Consider the following 22,671-nt stretch of genomic DNA (forward strand, 5'->3'; position numbering starts at 1 on the left):
TGCATCCTATGGCAAATTTATACAGGATTTGCACTCTTTTTATTATTATTTTGGTTGTAGTTTTGACTTTTTTCTTTCTTTTAAGGTACCCTTTCAAGCCGCCCTCGACTTAGTGCGCCCACGAAAAGTGTTCCTCTATAAAGGCTTTGCTTTCATTCCACACAAGGATATTGTCACCTTAATCTTGAATGACTTCAGGACCAGACTGTCCAAAGCTCTTGCTGTAAGTTGAATAATCACGCCTCTTTTAAAGTGAAATACTGACTACGTTCAGGCTAGGTGAGTCAGCGTTTTACCCCACCAATGTTGATAATATTGAGGATAAGCAGGGATGTGGAAATCCTATCGCCCGACGCCCAGGACATGTAGTTCCAGGGCCGGGCAGGTTGATTTTTCATACACTTAGCCCTGTAACTTTATTTTTATAATGTGAATGTGAGGTGCAGGAGCGGACGCAGACTTGCAGGGGACACAAGTCTGCACCTCACACCAGCGCTCAATTCGAGCCCAGCTGATTTCAGTAGCCGGGAGCCGCCGCTAATAGTCCAGCATATTCCACTCGCCGCGGCCGGCTATTAACCCTTTAGAACGCCGCTGTCAACTTTGACAAAGGGACCTGTTAACCATTCCTGGGGGTCTAGTGGGGTGGATCAACCCCCCCGTTCCCATTTCCCATATATAAAAATATGTATACATAATACAAATAAACATATTTGGTATTGGCGCGTGCGTAATTGTCCGAACTATTAAATAACATTTTATATGGAAAAGGACTTGGAGTCTTAGTTAACAGTAAATTTAGCTGTAGTGACCAGTGTCAGGCAGCTGCTGCCAAGTCAAATAAAATCATGGAGTGCATCAATAGGGGCATAGATGCCCACGACAAGGAAATAATTCTACCGCTGTACAAATCACTAGTCAGACCACACATAGAATACTGTGTACAGTACTGGGCACCAGTGTACAAGAAAAATATAGTGGAGCTGGAGAGGGTTCAAAGACAGGCAACCAGTGTAATACTGGGAATGGGAGGACTACAGTACCCAGAAAGATTATCAGAATTAGGGTTATTTAGTTTAGAAAAAAGAAGGCTTAGGGGAGACCTAATAACTATGTATAAATATATCAGGGGACCGTACAGAGATCTCTCCCATGATCTATTTATACCCAGGACTGTATCTATAACAAGGGGGCATCCTCTACCAGGAAAGAAGATTTCTATACCAGCACAGACGGGGGTTCTTTACTGTAAGAGCAATGAGACTGTGGAATTCTCTCCCGGAGGAGGTGGTCATGGTGAACTCTGTAAAAGAGTTCAAAAGGGGTCTGGATGCATTTTTGGAGAATAATAACATTACAGGTTATGTATACTAGATATTTAGGGACAGAACGTTGATCCAGAGATTTATTCTGACTGCCATATTTGGAGTCGGGAAGGAATTTTTATCTCTAGTATGAGGGTATTTTGCCTTCCCCTGGATCAACTCAGTAGAGACTCATTAGGGATATACCGTATTTATCGGCGTATAACACGCACTTTTTAGGCTAAAATTTTTAGCCTAAAGTCTATGTGCGTGTTATACGCCGATACACCCCCAGGAAAGGCAAGGGGAGAGAGGCCGTCGCTGCCCGCTTCTCTCCCCCTGCCTTCCCTGGGGTCTAGAACCCTGCTGCCGGCCCTTCTCTCCCCCTAGCTATCGGCGCCGCTGCCCGTTCTGTCCCCCTGACTATCGGTGCCGGCGCCCCACTGCCGGCGCCGATAGCCAGGGGGAGAGAAGCGGCGCCGACAGCCAGGGGGAGAGAAGGGGCAGCGGCACCCATTGCCGGCGCCACTGCCCCGTTGCCTCCCCCCATCCCCGGTGGCATAATTACCTGGGTCGGGTCCGCGCTGCTGCAGGCTTCCGGCGTGCGTCCCCTGCATCGTTGCTATGCACGGCGCGGCGCACTGACGTCATGCGCCGCGCCGTGCAGCGCATAGCAACGACGCAGGGGACGCACGCCGGAGGCCTGCAGCAGCGCAGACCCGACCCAGGTAATTATGCCACCGGGGATGGGGAGAGGCAACGGGGCAGTGGCGCCGGCAATGGGTGCCGCTGCCCCTTCTCTCCCCCTGGCTGTCGACGCCGCTTCTCTCCCCCTGGCTATCGGCGCCGGCACCGATAGTCAGGGGGACAGAACGGGCAGCGGCGCCGATAGCCAGGGGAGAGAAGGGCCGGCAGCAGGGCTCTAGACCCCAGGAAAGGCAGGGGGAGAGAAGCGGGCAGTGACGGCCTCTCCCCCTGCCTTTCCTGGGGGTATATCGGGGTATACACGCGGACACACGCACCCTCATTTTACCATGGATATTTGGGTAAAAAACTTTTTTTTACCCAAATATCCTTGGTAAAATGAGGGTGCGTGTTATAGGCCGGTGCGTGGTATACCCCAATAAATACGGTAGGTTGAACTAGCAACCTTATGAACTATGTTACTATCCTGCACGGTCAATGGTGTTAATTAAAAAAATAAATAAATACCATATCAGAGAATTGCGTTTTTTATGTTTACAACATCATATCCCCCAAAAAATGAAGTAAAAAGTGTTCAAAAAGGCTGATCAATACCAAAATGGTACCGATACATAGTGCAGATTACAACCCAAAAAATGAGCCATCATACAGCCCAGTATATGGAAAAATCTGTAATAGGGGTCAGGATTTTTTTTTACAAAATTAAAAAGTAATTTTTTTTTATTTATATTTGGTATTGATGTCGTCAGGCTGCCCTAAATTATTAAAATAAAATGTTTTTTTCATTTTTTTTTGTCAATTTCACCTCAAAAATTATAATTTTTTTGTTTGGGAGCATAAGTTATGGAAAAATGAAAGGTGTCATTACAAAGTATAATTGGTCCTGCAAAAAACAAGCCTCATATGGGTCTGTAGATGGAAAAAGAAGTTCTGGCTATTAAAGGACTAGAAGGAAAAAACAAAAGCGTAGAAACTAATAAAGACCTTATTTACGTACTATTTTGGTTAAAATTGTTTTGTCTACCAGGACGAGTGGATTTTCCTGAGGGACAAGTAGATTATGTTCCATTTTAGTCCCTTGGACAAGTATTTTTTTTTTTCATTTCCACACCTCTGGTAAGCCATCAATTATAGCCTGGAAAAGTTTTTCTTCTTGGACTTAACCCTCTTGAGGACATAGGGTGTACCTGTGTGCCCTTGTCTCACTCCTCTTCTATGATGCGCGCTCAGGAGCTGAGTGCAGATCATAGCGGGGTAGTCCCGCCAGGCCCCGTGGGTGATGCTCAGCATTAACCCCTTAGACACTGTGATAAAAGTTGATTGTGGCATCTAAAATATTAATAAACAATTCCCAGCTGCTCAGTGGTGCTGATTGGGACCACCCGCGTGTCCTGATCAGCTGAGAGGATGGTAGGAGGGGCCTTACCTGCCTCCTCGCCGTCTAATCGTTAATCCAAAGCTCCAGTCAGCCATGGCAGGCTGGAGCAATGGAGCACTGGTAACATTGATCAGTGCTATGCTATGGCATAGCATTGAACAGTGTATGCAATATGAAGATAAAATTGTTTATATATAAAAAAAAAATCAATAAAAGTGATTTAACCCCTTAATAAGTTTGAATCACCCCCCCCCCCTTTCCCATAAAAGAAAAAAAAAGTAAACGTAAACATGTGGCATTGCCTTGTGTGTCCAAACTATAAAAGGTAATGCTACTTTAAGAGCACGGTCAATGGCGTATACATAAAATAATACCTAGGTTTAGTATTGCGTATTTTTGATTACTTTGTATACCCTAAAAATGGAACCGATAAACACTTCAGATCACGTTGCAAAAATATGATCCCTTACACATCCTTTTATACAGAAAAATAAAAGTTGTAGGGGGTCGGAAAAGGACAATTTTATACAGGCTTATTTTTGTATAATAAAAAAAAAATAAAGTTAATAAAAATAAAACCTATATAAGTTTGGTATCATATTAATCGTATGGACCATCAGAATACGATAAGGTGTCCCTTTACCGAAAAGTACCCCCGAAAAGTTACAATATTTTGCCACACAAAATACTTTTTTTTAGGTTTCGCCAAAGATTTTGTGGTGAGATGATTGGTGTCATTACACAATAAAATTGATGGCGCAAAAAACAAGCCCTCATAAGGGTCTGTAGGTGGAAAATTGAAAGCGTTATGATTTTTAGAAGGGGAGGAGGAAAAAAACTAAAGTGCAAAAATTAAAAATGGCCCTTTCCTCAAGGGGTTAAGAAAGCTGGATGACTTGTTATCATCTAAATGAAAAAGATGAGAAATTATACATGTTTTCTTGGGAAAAGGTTGGATGTTTTTGTAAGGCACAATTTTGCCACAGATACGTACCAAGAAATAGCAAGAGAAGTCCAATACAAACACATAATGCAATGTTCTTTACACCCCTTTAATAAAGGCATAAAGATAACTTATACACCACATAATAATACATCCAGCTTCTTCAGTGTGTAAATCTACTATTCATGGTATAGTCTTTATTTGTCATGTTCCTAATAGATATATTTGGACAGATGATCAAAAAGTACATATATCCAGCAAAATAGTGTTCAGAAAGTCTCCAGTACATCTCCACTTGCTGAGTTGAGCTTTTTATTCTGAGAAGGCCACAGATAATGGTGGAATTAAAGAAAAATGGGGTTTTGTTTCTATGCAGTGCACTTAATGGTTAAACCGACAAGTTATCTTTACTCTGTAGGTCAATACGGTTACCAATTAATATAGCTGTTGTTTTATTTTACTATGCTTACATTTAAAAACAGTGTTTAGTAATATATATATATATACATTATGCCCCCCATTTAAAAAGCAGCTGCACCTGCTTTTTAGGTGTAGAAAAGCTGTGTATTATTGCACAAACCTACGTCTTTTTCACTCTTTACACCACTTGCACCAGTTTTTTAAGTGTGTGTGGCTTGGTGTAAAAGGAGGTGGTGTGGCCTAACCCCACGTCTAATTTATAGATGCTGAAACCTGCACGTATCTACGTATCTGGCATATATTGTATCTGAAATCAACTCGGGGCTGTAGATGTAGATTTTTACAGCAATCTGCCGAATGTTACAGCTGCCAGGATTTTACGACATGCTGGCATGTGAAACGTCTGCCCTAAATAATCGGACTATGGGGGTTATATACGAACAACAACTTTAACCCCTTTACTCAATAGCCTGTTTTGACCTTAATAACCAAGGCAAATTTTCAAAATTGTACATGTGTCCACTTATTTGGTAATATTATATTTCACTTATGAAAGTGATTTTGAGATAGTTTTTTGTGACATATTGTACTTTACATTAGTGGTACATTTTGATTTGATATATTTAGCATTTTTTGTACAAAAAAAAACCAACATTTAGCAAAAAGAAAAATTAGCATTCTTCTAGATTTGCTATTTTCTGCTCGTATGACAAATAGCCATGCCCCACCAAATAATGATAAATTCATGCCTACAATATGCCTACTTTGTTCCCATAATTTGATAAACATTCTTAAACTTTTTTTTAGAATGTTAGAGGGTTTATAAGTTTAGTAGCAATTTTCCAGATTTTCAAAAAAATTGAAAAATCAGATTTTTCAGGGACCAGTTCAGTTCTGAAGTGGAATTGAAGGGCCTGTATGTTAGATACCCCCATAAATCACACAGTTTATAAACTGCCCCCCTTATAGTAGTCAGAATGACATTGAAGAAGTTTATTAACCCTTTAGGCGGTTCACAGAAAAAAACAAAGTGGAGGCAGAATAAAAAAAAAATTTTTTGTAGATTTTTCATTTTAATCCATTTTGTTTTCTGTAACAGTAGGTGGTGACAAAGAAATAAAACTCAAGATTTATTCCCCAAATTCTGACGTACTTAGAAATATCTCATATGTGCGCTACCTGTCTCTCACACAGGCCTCACACATGGAGTGCTGTGTGGATTTTGGGGCATCCTTTCAGTTTAGGATATTTTGTTGGCATCATATAAAATTACAGAGGCCTTAGGGTGCAAAAATATTTTTGGGAGACAAGTTGACTGTTGGTGTACATAAAAAAAAAAAAAATGCGGTATAAATGACATGTTAACGTTACACTGCAGGTTAATACAATTATGGCGAAACCAAATTTATATACTTTTTTATTTTTATTTTAGTTCATTTATGGTATAAAAAAAATAAAAAAAACAATCATGTTTGTAAGTCGCCGCATTTTGTTAGTTGTAACTTTTTTTTATTTTTTCACTGACGCAATTATGTGAGGACATGTTGATGTATTTGGGGGGACTATTTTTGGTGGTGTATTATACACATATAATTAAATTTTTTTTATTCACATTTTTTTCTTTTCATTTTTTTTTATTCCACTTTTTTCACACTTTTTTTTTTACAATTTTTTTTACTATTATATACATAATTCAATGGAGTACACCTCTGTACTCCATTGACTATGCTTTAACTTTGCAGAGCGCCGATCAGTGACAGAGGAAGCTCCCTCTCTCTGTTACCCTAATAGACGCTGCAGTCTCAGTGACCCGAGTGGCCACGGGTGGCCTACTCCAATGGGGCCCTCCTCACCACCGATTGCTTCACACAGTGAAGTGACTGAGGAGATTGGGAAGGAGGAGACCCCCGTCAGATCCCTGCTATTGGTCTGTCTGTACTGACGGACCAATAGCAGTGATCACTCACCGGGGACCGCTGCGATTGGTCCCTGGCCAGCTTCAGGGAGGCTCGGCTGTGCAGCAAAGTTGAGCTCAATAAACTGTCACACCGCCCGGCGGCACTATGACAGTTTATTCTCATAAGATACATGTACGTGGTGATGCGGGAAGTCATCCCTAATCATCACGTACGTGTACCTGGTTTTGCGGGAAGGTGTTAAAGTCTTAATCTCTTAAAACCTGAAAGGTTGCTGCTGTGAAGTTGCCTGTGAAGACATACAATGTATTTCTGGCCAGAATTGTCTGAGTACGCGGCCTACAAGACATGTCTTACAGTCTGTACAGCTCCACTCCTCTTGACACTTGGCTGCACTTACAGACAACAGATTTTATTCACATTGTCCACTAGTGGGGAGAAAACATCAGCAGATTCTTGTTGCTAGGAGACCGGAGAAATAGCTTTTTGTACTTATAAATTAATCTCTCTGACAATTCTACTTTTATAAAAGGAAATGTATTAAATCTCAGTGAGCAACAATGAGAACTGCATTCTTTTTTCAGGGTCTAATGTAAGAAGAGGGGGCGGGGGGCATGTCTAATAATTATATGATACTCCCTGTAAATAAATATTATCCAGAACAATGATAGGATGGAGAAAAGGACACAGCAAACCATTCTCAGCGTGAAGCCCTTGACATAAGGCATCATATAACCATTTAATACTGCACCTTATGTCAACTGTGGCTGCTATCTTTTCAAGTGACTTCAGATTCTGAAGAAAGAAAATGCATAAAAGAATTTCCTCACCAAGTCTTATAATGGCTACAAACTCGTGAATTGGACATAAAACAATTCCATACTTTGACCATTGCTGTAGTCTGACTAGCATATCACCCTTTATAAATGTACTTTAGAAATGTACAGTCTCATTGTATGTGCTAAGACTTGAAGCTGGGATTTTCTAAGATTTGAGATTTTTTCTAAATGGGTAAAAAATTGTGTTTATTTAGGTCATAACATATCATTATGCAGGACACACTTATGTTTTAGACTGGGTTCACGTGTAGTATTTGGTCCTTGTTTTAGACTTAGAGTTCATTCTGGTTGGTATTTTTAACAAAAACCAGGAGTGGAACATAGAGAGAAGCTATAATGGAAAGGTTGCATTTTGGACCTACTCCTGGTTTTGGCTAAAAAAAAGTACTGACCAAAATACTGTGTGCGAACCATGCCTTACTTTGCTCTAAATCCGCTTCTTGCCTCTCCATAGTCATAGATGAGATGGTAAAATCCTACTGCCTGCATCCAACACTAGGGCAAGTTTATTAGGGATGTTTTATTACAAGGCTTAGTGGGGCCTATATTGATATGACATCAGTGGTGGCAACTGTCAGAAAATGTCACTTTGCCAGTCGTATTAAAAGGGTTCTCCGGTGCTTAGCCATCTTATCCCCTATCCAAAGGACAGGGGATAAGATGCCTGATCGCGGGAGTCCTGTCGCTGGGAACCCCCGGGATCTTGCACGTGGCACCCTGTTTGTAATCAGTCCACGCGAACACGCTCCGGGTCTGATTACCGACGACCACAAGGCCGGCGGCGTGTGACGTCAGGCCTCCGCCCCCGTGTGAGGTCACGCTCTGCCCCTCAATGCAAGCCTACAGGAGGGGGCATAACAGCTATCACGCCCCCTCCCGTAGGCTTGCATTGAGGGGTGGATCGTGACGTCACACGCCGCCGGCCTTGTGGTAGTCGGTATTCAGAACCGGAGCGAACACGCGTCGGGGACTGATTACAAACGGGGTGCCGCGTGAAAGATCCCGGGGGTCTCCAGCGGCGGGACTCCCGCGATCAGGCATCTTATCCCCTATCCTTTGGATAGGGGATAAGATAGCTAAGCACCGGAGAACCCTTTTAATACGACTGGCAAAGTGACATTTTCTGACAGTTGCCACCACTGATGTCATATCAATATAGGCCCCACTAAGCCTTGTAATAAAACATCCCTAGTAAACTTGCCCACGCGGGCTTGTGGGGGAGTGTTTTTTTTTTTTTTTTTAAGTTTGAGTGTTGTATTTTTTATTTACGTGACAGGCTTAGTAGTGGAAGCTGTCTTATAGACTGAGTCCATAACTAAGCTGGGGCTTAACGTTAGCCACAAAAACAGCTAGCGCTAACCCCCAATTATTACCCGGTACCCACCGCCACAGAGGTGCTGGGAAGAGCCGGTACCAACAGGCCCAGACCATCAAAAAATGGCGCTCCTGGGCCTAGGCGATAACAGGCTGGCGTTATTTAGGCTGGGGAGGTCCAGTAACAATGGTCCTCTCCCAGCCTGGTAATGTCAGGCTGTTGCTGCTTGGTTGGTATTTGGCTGAAAATAAACATAGGGGGAACCCTATGCGTTTTTTTGTTTTTTATATTTAATTATTTATCCAAAAAAAAAGCATAAGGTTCCCCCTATTTTTATTCTCAGCCAAATACTAACTAAGCAGCAACAGCCTGACGTTACCAGGGTGGGCGAGGACCATTGTTACTTGACCTCCCCAGCCTAAATAACGCCAGCCTGTTACCGCCTAGGCCAAGGAGCAACATCTTTGATGCTCCGGGCCTGTTGGTATCGGCTCTTATCGGCACCCATGTGGCGGTGGGTACCGGGGTAATAATTGGGGGTTAGCACTAGCTGTTTTTGTGGCTAACACTAAGCCCCGGCTTAGTAATGCACTCCCTCTATAAGACGGCTTCCACTACTAAGCCTGCAAAGTAGATAAAAAAAAACACATTTAAAAAAAAAATGTATTCCAAAAAAACACTCCCCCACAAGCCCGCGTTAACCATTTTATTAACATTAAACAAAAATCACTGGTCACTGTAGTCCTCCGAATCTAAAGTAATCCACAGGATACACGGATCTAGGGAAAAAAAAGTGGTAAAAAAAAATGTAATAAACACACACACACACACACACACACACACACACACATATATATCACATTTTTTTTCAAAGGTGCAAATTGGTGTTCTGAAGTTATTTACTGGTTTTTGCTCATGTGTGCTAAAAAAAGGGTATTCAAAGGTGATTTATTGGTTTTTGCTTATGTGTGCTAAAAAAAAATGGTACTCAAAAGTGATTTATTGGTTTTTGCTTACGTGTGCTAAAAAAAAAAATGGTACTCAAAAGTGATTTATTGTTTTTTGCTTATGTAAGCCAAATTCATCAACCCCCCCTGTGATAGTATGATAAATGTGCCACACATAAGCAAAACTAAAGCAAAAAAAAAAATGCCTACAGAACTCGATTACCAAAGAAACAATGATAAATGTCCCCCATAGTGTATACGTAGTGTAAAATGTTTATCATATGATTTTATAAAGCATTGTGGTTAAAGGGAACCAATCATCAAATTTTACCCTATATAATGCTTGGTAAAGCGTTATATAGGGTATACTTGTTGTCCTCACCATTCCCGGGGGACGCTCCTGCCCCCAGGGATGGTGAAGATATGAAGTTATATACTAGTCCCCTGGGCGGGGAGCTCTTCTCACCTACTGCCGGCAGCGACGCCCCCTCCGCTTGATTGATGGGCCGCGTCATTGTTCCGCTCACTGAACAGACGAAGCAGAGCGATGACGCTGCCCATCAATCAAGCGGAGGGGGCGTTGCTGCCGGCCAAAGAACGGGAGTAGGTGAGAAGAGCTCCCCGCCCAGGTGACTACTTACGGCGGCGGTGGTGACTAGTTTATAACTTCATATCTTCACCATCCCTGGGGGCAGGAGTGTCCCCTGGGAATGGTGAAAATAAAGATTTTACCCTATATAATGCTTTGCCAAGCGTTATATAGGGTAAAATCTGATGATTGGTTCCCTTTAAAGACTCTCTTTATTAAAATACGGTATCTATTTTTTATGTTTTCATTGAGAGATGTCTTCATATTTTCATGTAGCGTTTTCCCTGTTCCTGTTTTTCATTCACGTCCACACCACTGCAGTGACAGCTGTTTGGGATGTGTCACGCCACATTTGTTGAACTCCCACTAGCTGTCATTTAAATTTAATATGTAAAAGGTTAGCTCTTGCAGCCTGGTCCATGTTCAGCTGTGGAGAGCCTGTACTGTTTTTTTATGAAAAAGATCTTTCTAGATCTTTCTATACAGCCTATTATACATATAAACTGAGAAACATGCACTAAAAATTCAACATACAGTTTCAGGTTCACACGTACACAGATTTGATACGCAGGATATTCTGCTGCTTACCGAAAGAGTAGTAGAGGCTTCCCGGATATTAGATTTTTTAATTCACTGTAAGGACGTGTTACCACCTTGTGCTTCAGATAATATGCAGTGTTCCTGCATTAAAAGACATTCATTTATTTAGAATCAGTTGCAATTCTCAGCATTCCCATAGTGAATTTAAGCTTGCCTAGGATAAACATAGCTATCCGAAGATAAAAATAAAAAGGAGATAATATAGGAGCATCCAAGATGTAACAGGTGGTCTTTGTCTGCTGTCTAGCTTCTGTGTTTCCCTCAAATACAAAAACAATACCAATGTCCTGTTTATTACAGCTATCTTGCAGCATATTAATGAATGTCCTGCAGGTAGGGAGATACATTTTTTAGGGGGCTAAATAACCCCTTTAACCTCCCTGGCGGTATGATTCTGTCTGGAAACTTGTACCAAAAGCGGTACAATTTTTTGCATTGAATTTCACATCTCCCCTCGCCCATTTCACATATCCCCCGTCACATTCCCCCCTCCTTGTCACATTCTCCCCCCCCCCCTCCTTGTCACATTCTCCCCCCCCTCCTTTTCACATTCTTCCCCCCCCTTGTCACATTCCCCCCCTTGTTACATTCTTTCCCCCCCTGTCACATTCTCCCCCCCCCCCTGTCACTCTCCCCCCCCCCCTGTCACATTCCCCCCCCCTGTCACATTCCCCCCCCCCCCTGTCACATTCCCCCCTCTGTCACATTCCCCCCCCCCCCCTTCTCACCTTGTTCTGCAGCAGCATACACTAGGTTTGCCGGGCAGATTTCAAACCTAGTGTATTTGCAGCAGAACAAGCCCTTTCCCCTTCAGCCAATCACTGGCTTTACACCACTGCGGCCTGTGATTGGCTGAAAAGGGAAAGGTCCTGCAAGATGACTAGTGAAGAGAGCAGGGACCAGAGCGCACGGAGGGGACCGGCATCTGCAGGGACCGGGATTAGGTAAGCAAAAGTTTTTTTTTATTTTACTACTTTTTCCTTTTACACTTAGCTCAGTGTTTTTCTAACAGTGTGTCTCCAGCTGTTGTGAAACTACTACTCCCAGCATGCCCGGACAGCCAAAGGCTGACTTTTAGTTTTTTTCTTTACCTGCTCTGGCCGGCCCCCGCCACGGGAGCCGACCCGAGCGGATAATCGCATGTTTTCCCAGGGGCCGTATCGCTATATCGCATTGCTTTTGCGATCTATTGTGCAGCCCGGCCAGCAACTCTGCAATTCTACCCCAAGCGTGACTCTGGGTTACTGATCCTGGCAGGGAAAATTAACCCGAGTCACGCTTGGGATAACCGCTCGGGAGGTTACGTTTTTTCATAGACTGAACCATTTTTCAGTGCCTCATAAGATGGGGATGTTGATGTACATGGTAAAAAATGGTTTAATGGTTTAAAACCATTCTTTTAGTCTGTGTATAATTTGAGTATTTGAGTATCTGAGAATTTGAGTTATTATATTTGGTGTATTAAAAAGTACCTGTCACCAAATAAACTTTTCTAAACTATCTCAGGCTATGTTCCCTAACTACTCCTAACACTCCTCCCACCCTTAAAAAAAAAATTCAGAGCTTTAAATAGCTGTGTATCATACCTTTTTATTCTTGCTCACATAGTGCAATTTCCCAGCAGGAGAAAGTGGGCGTTTCCCAGCAGGTGTGATATCACTGAAGCCTGCTGGGGGACCACTTCCGCCCTAACATGGTTGTAGTGCTGTGATGAATAGAAGACATCGGGCTCTGTGCATGTTTCAGTTTGTGTTGCTTTCAGTGAGACTCTGGGGAGCTTTCAGTCTGTGCAGCTTTCTGTGAGAATCTGTTGAGCTTTCACTTTCTGTGCAGCTGTCAATCAAGCTCAGTGCAGCCAGAAGCAATTCCTGAGTTTGGTCTCCTGCCAGGCCGGGAGAGACCAAACTCACTGTATTAATTGTGGCAGGGAACAGAACAGAGCCACCTAGTGGCCATTTTTTCTATTACATTTTAAACATATTTATTGTTGATAATTTTAAAAAGCAAGTAAATGGGAAAGTGTCTGCTAATTACACAAGGAACACTATATTAACCCCTTCCCGCTATGGGACGTATGCATACGTCCCAGCATCCGACACGTTCGCGGGCAGCACAGGAGATCGGCAGCGGGACCCGGCTGTCAATCACAGCCGGAGTCCCACCGCAGCTGCCGGGACAGCGATCGTGCCAGTCCCAGCAGCATTAACACCATAGGTGCCGTGATCAATCCTGATGACGGCATCTATGGTGTTGACAGGGGGAGCGCTCTCCCCCTGTTCACCAACGGCGGTGCCACGATACGATCGCGGGTCGCCGTTGGTTGCTATGGCAGCAGGAGGTCAGATCATGACCTCCTGTCTGCCTGCTACGGAAGCCTGTGAGATCCAGCCGCAGTACAAATGTAATGCAGCATAGTATAACCTGAAAAAAGTGTAAAAAATAAAAAGTTCTTCAATTAACCCCTTAAGGACCAAGGGCGTACAGGTACGCCCTTGGACCTGCTCTCCTGATATAACGCGGGGTTACACAGTAACCCCGCGTCATATCACGGCGGGCCCGGCGTCATAGTGAAGCCGGGACCCGCCTCTAATAGCGCGCAGTGCCGATCGCGGCACCGCGCGCTATTAACCCTTTAGCCGCGCGCTCAGAGCTGAGCCGCGCGGCTAAAAGTGAAACCGAAAGTGGCCGGCTAGCTCAGTCGGGCTGTTCGGGATAGCTGCGGCTAATCGCGGCATCCCGAACAGCTGACAGGACAGCGGGAGGGCCCCTACCTGCCTCCTCGCTGTCCGATCGCCGAATGACTGCTCAGTGCCTGAGATCAAGGCATGAGCAGTCATGCGGCAGAATCGTTGATCACTGGTTTCTTATGAGAAACCAGTGATCAATAATGAAGATCAGTGTGTGCAGTGTTATAGGTCCCTATGGGACCTATAACACTGCAAAAAAAAAGTGAAAAAAAAAGTGAATAAAGATCATTTAACTCCTCCCCTATTAAAAGTTTGAATCACCCCCCTTTTCCAATAAAAAAAAAAACACAGTGTAAATAAAAAGAAAAATGAACATATATGGTATCACCGCGTGCGGAAATGTCCGAATTATAAAAATATATCATTAATTAAACCGCTCGGTCAATGGCGTGTGCGCAAAAAAATTCCAAAGTCCAAAATAGTGCATTTTTGGTCACTTTTTATATCATTTAAAAATGAATAAAAAGCGATCAATAAGTCCTATCAATGCAAAAATTGTACCGTTAAAAACTTCAGATCACGGCGCAAAAAATGAGCCCTCATACCGCCCCATACACGGAAAAATAAAAAAGTTATAGGGGTCAGAAGATGACAATTTTAAACGTATTAATTTTCCTGCATGTAGTTATGATTTTTTCCAGAAGTCCGAAAAAATCAAACCTGTATAAGTAGGGTATCATTTTAATCGTATGGACCTACAGAATAAAGATAAGGTGTCATTTTTACCAAAAAATTTACTACGTAGAAACGGAAGCCCCCAAAAGTTACAAAACTGCGGTTTTTTTTCAATTTTGTCGCACAATTATTTTTTTTTCCGTTTCACCGTAGATTTTTGGGCAAAATGACTGACGTCATTACAAATTAGAATTGGTGGCGCAAAAAATAAGCCATCATATGGATTTTTAGGTGCAAAATTGAAAGAGTTATGATTTTTTAAAGGCAAGGAGCAAAAAACGAAAATGCAAAAACGGAAAAAACCCCGGTCCTTAAGGGGTTAAAGTATGAAGTGTAAAAAAAAAAAAAGAAAAAAAAAAAAAAAAGCTCTGTATTATCACCAAAAAAGATCAAAAATAGAGATGAGCGAACTTACAGTAAATTTGATTCGTCACAAACTTCTCGGCTCAGCAGTTGATAACTTTTCCTGCATAAATTAGTTCAGCTTTCAGGTGCTCCCGTGGGCTGGAAAAGGTGGATACAATCCTAGGAGACTCTTTCCTAGGACTGTATCCACCTTTTCCAGGCCACCGGAGCACCTGAAGGCTGAACTAATTTACGCAGGAAAAGTCATCAACTGCCGAGCCGAGAAGTTTGTGACAAATCGAATTTACTGTAAGTTCGCTCATCTCTAATCAAAAACACAAATCATATACATAATAGGTATTGCCACGTCCGTAATGACGTTTACTATAAAACTATAATGTAAATTATCCTGTATGCTGAACCCCGTAAAATATAAAAATAAATTAAAAGCGCAAAATTGGACAAATTTGGTACAATTTGAATATATAGAATAAAAAAGATCAAAAGGTAGCACGTATCGCAAACATTATACCAATGAAAAGTACAGCTCATCCCGCAAAAAATAAGCCCTTACTCAATGGCGTCGGACGAAAAATTAAAAAGTTACAGCTGTTTGGAAATGAATGGCAGAAAAAGAATTTTGCTCAGAAAAGGAAAAAGAACAGAGAAAGTGATATAAAATGGGTATCACCATAATCGTACTGATCCACAGAATAAATATAACATCACTTTTACCGCACAGCGTACGTCATAAAAAAAAAGAACAATATCAGAAATTTTCCAGTTTTTCACAATATTTTGGAGTTTTTCACAAAGATTTCTGCATGTGTCAACAAAAATGCACCACTTATAAAAAGTACAATATGTCACGAAAAAACTATCTCAGAATCACACTCCGAAAAATCGTTCTAAGTTATTACCATTTAAAGGGACACATGTCAAATAAAAAAAAAAGAGCCTGGTCATTAAGGTAAAAAATGGGTCCGTCCTTAAAGGGGTACTCCGGTGAAAACCTTTTTTCTTTTAAATCAACTGGTGGCAGAAAGTTGAACATATTTGTAAATTACTTCTATTAAAAAATCTTAATCCTTCCAGTACTTATTAGCTGCTGAATGCATTATTTAAATTATCACAAATCCATATGGAAAATGCAAACCCTTTTTATAGGATCTGCTGTTAACATACCATGCCAGGTTTTTGTCCATGCCTTCAAGGCCAGAGTATTTTTGCTGACAAAAGTGAACCTGCAAAATAGGAGAGTATATTGATTAGAATTATCTGTGTATATGAGGAAAACAAAAACCAGGAAAAAACACAGATATAAAATATAGCTTTTATTTATTTATACAGGCATAACACATATATAGTGTCCACAAAGTTAATCAATTATTAAAAAGCACCGTACTAAGCCAAATTAATATTGGCCAAACACTGTGACCACAATGTTTGGCCAATATTTATTTGGCTTGGTACGGTGCTTTTTAATAATTGATTAACTTTGTGGACACTATATATGTTTCATGCCTGTATAAATAAATGCTATATTTTATATCTGTGGTTTTCCCAAGAGTGAACCTGCAAAATATTAGTGTTTTTTTCTTTTCTTTTTTTTTATTAAATATTTTAATAATTAATTATACAAAATACAAACTTTATCTACAAGAGGGTCCCTCAACCTGTTGTTCAGAACAAATAGAGAATTGAAGTGAACAAAATATGTTGTCACCCAAACTTCAATGGTCTATTCACACGTACAGTATTCTGTGCAGATTTGATGCGCAGGATTTTCTGCTACAGATTTCAATGTAAACTGAACACAGCTTGAAATCCTGCACATCAAATCTGCAGAAAAATGTACGTGTGAATAGACCCTAACAGTCCAGTGAAGGTTTCTCTTCAAAATTTGTCCTTAAAAAGAGAATAGTATACCTTGCACACAACATGTTAACAGTAATAGTGTATTCCTTATCTGAAGGAGTCACTATTCCTACTACCGAAATAAAGAATCTGTAAACTGAAACCTCCGATTTCTACTTGCATTTGGAAAAGTAGGGAGCAGGTTCAATTCTTAGTAATCTTTCATAGATTAAAACAATACAACCCCCAAGTATCTGAATTGCTCCATTTTTTTTTTATACCTGAGCCTTCAAAATTTCAATTATCCACCTCTACTTATTATAATGCAGACTTAGGCTAGGTTTCCTTTTGGCAGTTATTGGAGTGGCATTATATGCAGATGATGCCTTGCTATTCTTAGTTGAGGCTTCTAGATCACCAACAGTGGCTATGGATACCATAAGCTCCTTTGGACAGCACTCGGGCCTAGTCATTAATTGATCTAAGACTGGGTATCCACATGGCAGGTTTAAAAATTTATATATATTTTTAAACTGCCAAAGTGACAAAAATAGCTGTGTGGATATCCAGCCTTAAGTCAGTTAATTTAATGACTAGGCCTGAGTGCCGTCCAAAGGAGCTAATGATATTAATAACCACTGGTAGTGATCTAGAAGCCTTAACCAAGAATTGCAGGGCATCATCTGCATATATATATATATATATATATATATATTATATTATATTATATTATATTATAATTTTCTAGATGTCCTCATGTAAACCAGACTGCGCCTCAATGTTCCTTTTTAATGTCCTCTATTGGCTCAATGGCCAGTGCAAAAAGCATTGGACGGAAGGAGTACTTTCTGGTGCCCCTGCCTTTTTCTGAAGGACTCTGAAAGATAACTCTTTATCCATAGCCTGGCTCTTAATTGTTCATATAATAAGTTTTAGCCAGGAAATTTTATTTGCGGGCTCAACCCAAACACTGCCAATGCCAGTCATAAGTACTCCCAATCAATCACCTAGGTAGCATCAAGTGGTCCACCGGCAAAGTATAGTCTCTTGATATTTATGGAGATTTACTTTTCTGGTAAAGCCAGATTGATCTTTGTGTAGAACACTTTGGATAACCTACGGGCCAGGACAATGACTAATATTTGACATCAGTGGGTGGTAGGTATATAGCAGTATAGGCGTCGGGCATTAGGTGGGGATATAGGATTCGTGCATAAGGGGATCTGTTTTATTATTACAATTATAAGTTTTAATGTTATGGCTAAAGGGAGTATATACTGTTTGCCCCTTTTAGGGCTGAAGCTACATGGAGACTTTGTGTAGTGCTACAGATTGTTAGCTATTGAGCTGAAACCTACAGTAATATATAGATTTGTATGCAATCTTGTGGACTGCAGCCAACTGTCACTCAGTAGTTAAAGATCAGTCTCATTGTAACCCTAGCCTTATAAGTCATGATGCCATGGCACCCAAGAGACAATTCTGATATCAGTATTAAGGAATTGCTGTGCATGCATTTCACTTTATGTGAGAAATTGTCTTTGTATACTTTTAATAAAACAAATGAAAATCTTGATTCCTATCCCAAAGATCCTATTTAACCTTGTAGTGCATGTCAAAATACATATTTTTGCAAATTTATAATTAACTTTCTTGCATCCTTTTTAAAGATATGAACTTTTTTCACCTTATTGACAGCTTACTGTCTAGGTTACGGACCACCTCTGTGCTCTAGAAGCAGTGGTCACTAGAGCTGGTGATATCATTCACTTTCTCTGCTCGTAGCAGGAAAGTGTCAGCAGGGGATTGTATGAGCCTTGGCTGGTCACCTTATCTGTGTGTTTACATTACTAGTGACAGCTGTCTCAGCCCTGTATATATCTGAGCCTCAGTCTTATTCTCACAGTGAGTGCAGGACCTTTGTTAAGAGTTTATAGGTAGGGTTACACATACCGCATCCCCAATGTGGGAGATCCGCTAATACAGCGAAAAATATTCTGCAGATTCTATGAGCAGACACACAGGGCTACCCCACTGCAGCCCTGTGTGTGGCGTAAGGTTTGGAGACTGGCCCAGCGCACCAACGTGACTGTGACGCGTAGGCCCACCTCTAGACCTTATCATAGCAAAATCCGCAGCATATTTCCCACAGCACCACTCCTGTTCACAGGTTGAATTTGGTATTGCAGCTCGGCTCCATTAAAATGAATGAAATTGAGCTGCCCAAAACCTGTGGACAGAATCGGTGATGTTTTTAAAAAAAAAAAAAGGAATTTTTCGAAAAATAACTGGACAACTACTTTAATTTTAGACTATATGATTTAGTCTATATGTCAGCATACCAGTTTTATATTTCAGGCAAAAGAAAAAAAAGAAACTCATACATTGCGACATTCCAGTTTTATCTGCAGCTGAAGCAGAAATAAGGCAATTTTTTTTTTTTTGGCAGAAAAAAAATTCACCAGTGTGCATTTCTGATAAAAAAACAAAACAAAAAAAACAACAAAAAAAAAGCAAGTTTTTTCTATGGCAAGGACAGTACGAGTGACTGGCAAACAGCACTGACACCACTTATCTTGAAACAAAGGGTTAAAATCCAGCCATGGGCAGACACAACGGAACGGGCATCTGCTCACAATAGAGGGAAGATTCCTGTGTATTTTTATGAATGTGTGCAGTCTATATAGTTTTATTTACCTTGTGTAGATTTTATCTATAAAGTATATCATAATAAAATCTGAGCATATGCTTAAGAGGGAGGAGGTCAAGTCTCTGTATGCAAATCAAGTAATATATCTCCTGGTACTAGTTCAGTCTGCTCTGTGCATACAAAAGATGTGTGTACCTTTTGTAAATGAAAGGGGGAACCCGCTCCATAGCATCTCCACAGTGTCACGTTGACAGAAGATATTCTGAAGCCTCTGCTTTGAAACGTTGGTGTCAAAAAAAATAGTGATTAATGAGAGTCGTGTCACTTGAAATTCATTCCAGGTATTATCTCTTCAGTGCTAAACCAAAGTAATTCATTGTAACATAGATGGATGGTTTTTATAATAACATGCATACACAAGGTTAGTAAGGTAATAACTTTGGCAGGGCAGTATAAAACATGATTAACACAACTTTGTCCTTTGACTATTATACATTTGGTTGAACTTGATTAGAAGTCGTCCAAAAGGTGTTTTTTCCTTTGCAGCAGGAATTCAATTAGCATACCGCTGCATAATATATCATTGGAGCAGTGAAAGAAAATATCCTGTGAAATATGTTTCATTCAGTGCTATTAATTGAAATGTGACTTTCTAGCGTCTGTCTATATGAAAGAACTAACCTTGTGCAGGTTGATTTCCTAGTTCAGGGGGTCAACCACAGTAGAGTCTGAATAGCTGTATTATAGCACAGTTGTAAATATTTTTTCCCCCCACGTTTGTAGTACTGTGCTTCAACTTAGAATATTCTGGGAAAATCCTAACTTAAAGGGGTACTGTTCCGAACTCTGGAGCCAACGCCGGAAGCTCGTGAAGTCATAGTTCCGCCCCATCATAACGTCACGCCCCGCCCCCTCCCATAGACTTGCATTGAGGGGGCGGGGCTATGACGTCCCATATCCAGTGTTCGGAACAGTTTGTTCCAAACGCTGAGCAGCGGAGTACCCCTTTAAAATAACTTGAGGGCACTGGGTCAAAATCTTTTAAAATGCCATCCTACAATGAGAAATATTAAGGGGAAATGGACAGATAACTAATACATGTACATAGAAAAGTGATAAATCTGCCAGATGCTGGCAATGAATGTTTATTTCTGTGTAGATTTGTCCAGATCCTATGCAATGCTCACAATATACAGTATGGTAAAATTAATAAGACGCAGCTCATCCTGCTATTGGTAGTTATCAGAAGTTCTGAACACAATGATACATTTCAGATAGCTATTGGTAGGGAGGCCCCCACTACCCATTGCTTACACAGCATATTCATGGGCAGCAAGTGTCATGGAGCTGAAGAGAGAGGGTAAGAAAATTGGGGGATTTAGACTATTTGCCTGAATACAGCAGTTTATGATATTGTAGAACTTTTACAAGCCCTTAGGTTTAATTGGACTGTTTTTGGCAAGAGATATACCTGGTTGGAGATTCCATCTGAGCAGTGGCTGCCAAAATCCTTAGGCACTAGGACAGTACAGACCTGCACAGTCACAATTGACTGTAATGCAGTCCACTAGTAATTCCACCAAAAGAATGAACATGTTCATTCTTTTGACAGGTGAACTTTCATTGCAGAATCGTCCACCACTCAAATTCCTCACTGTGAAGGGGTCAATGGAAGACCCATTCACCTCATATGCCAGTTTAGCAGAATACCTGAGCTGAATTACACGTGGAGGTTCCGTAGTGTGAATATACCCTTAGGGCTTATTCACACTGACAAATTTGCAACATACTTTACGATGCGGATCCACTGACGATGGACCCTACAGTGCTGCCTCCTCTGTGCCTGCTCATAGCGGCAAGCTGCCACTAGGAGCAGACAGGCTGCGATGTGCGAGGATCCATAAGTGTGAATGAGCCCTTAGACTATTTTCACACTATTGGCATTTCTTTGATCATTATCAGGATGAGTCTTACAAGATGATGTTAGACTGCTTTAATGTATTGCTTCTGGAGCAATATTGGAATGTCCACTGGTTTTCTTTTCCTTCTGTGTCTGAAAGGAGTTTGGATCATGCAGCTTTTAGCCGTTTGAGTGGGCTAGTACATTTATTAGTAGGAGTGCTGGGTCAGCAGGGCTGCTGTGGGGAGACTAAATCAAGATAACTGGGAATGTCTTTTTTTACTGTCAGAAAGAGTAGCATCACATCTTGCAGAACCTGCACACATTTTTCAAAGATAGATAAATCCTATAGTGTTGGATTGTCAAGGAGACTGGCTTTAGCATTCAATCATTCGCTCTCTGAGAGGCAAAGTTCCTGAGAGATGCGAAGGTGAAGTATATGCACAATAACAGTGCAAAGTGCCTGACATGTTACTTCATTGATTTCCTGGAAAAGATGACAAAGTGCATTTACAGACTGGAACACACTGTTTCTTATACATTGTTATTGTGATGGAAAGAATGGAGAAACACACATTCATAGTCTATGCCTGTTTAACAGTTTTCATACAAAATGATTTGAATTGCATATATCACAATTTCTGAACACAGAACTGTGATAGGGTCTTTTACAATGATGATCTACATCTAATATTAGGATTAGCTGTTCAGCAGAGCCACAGGGCCAGAAGCGAATGGCCCTGTCCGTTGTGTAGTGATGGTGCCGATTTGCTGCAATGCAGCTCCTTTCACTTCAATTTGAGCTGAGCTGCTGTAACCCGGCACTGCCACTACACAATTAATGGAGCCATCTGATTCTGTTCATTGTATATGTGCCGCAGCTCTTGCCCACCAGCTGATTGGGTTGTCAGTTCTCTGCCAATCAGACATTGATGGCCTATGTTGGTCATAGACAATTAATGTAAAATTCTTGAAAAAACCCTTTTATAGCTAGGTGCATCGCAGTATTTTAGAACTCATTTCAAACCTTAAAGCAACAGTTTATATTATAGCCAAAATAAGTCTTAAATGTTCAGCCTTCTTTTTCTTACATTTGAACTGTTTTCGGGACAGTCTTCTCAGATGGATTTTTTTTTTTTTTTTTTTTTTTTTACTACAGCAAATTCTAATATACAGTTTACAGACAAAACATTTTTTGTGATTTAAAAACATTCTGCAATATATACAAATAAGCTTCCAAGAACCTGACATTTTAAAACTGTTATTATACTAATAAAACAATTAATTCTCTTGAATGACAACTGCAGTGTATAGGGGATAAGTGTTTGATTGCAGGGGGTCCGACCGCTGGGACCCCCCCCGCAATCTCCTAAACAGGGCCCCGGCATTGGCGCTCAGTGTGAGCGCTAATGCGCGTAGCGTCGACCTGAGAGGTCGACTGTTACGCCCCCCTCCCCGCCTTGTCCCCATACAGTTCTATGGGAGAGGTGTGTCAGCTGCTGCGTCACGCTGCGGCCGGCACGCCTCCTGCATGGGAGAGC

At 41.2% G+C, this 22,671-nt stretch overlaps 1 protein-coding gene across 6 annotated transcripts in view; it reads left to right on the plus strand.

Annotated features, from left to right (window-relative positions):
* The window catches only part of PRIM2 (DNA primase subunit 2), a 145,984-nt gene that overhangs the window by 39,636 nt on the left and 83,677 nt on the right, over positions 1–22,671 (plus strand). For all 6 annotated transcript variants that reach the window (XM_056565793.1, XM_056565791.1, XM_056565792.1 and 3 more), the window contains one exon: positions 86–223. In XM_056565793.1, the coding sequence (XP_056421768.1) occupies positions 86–223 (138 nt within the window). The remainder of the gene's footprint in view (positions 1–85; positions 224–22,671) is intronic.

Source organism: Hyla sarda, chromosome 3 (assembly GCF_029499605.1).
Source record: "Hyla sarda isolate aHylSar1 chromosome 3, aHylSar1.hap1, whole genome shotgun sequence".
In the NCBI taxonomy this organism is placed as follows: Eukaryota; Metazoa; Chordata; class Amphibia; order Anura; family Hylidae; genus Hyla; species Hyla sarda.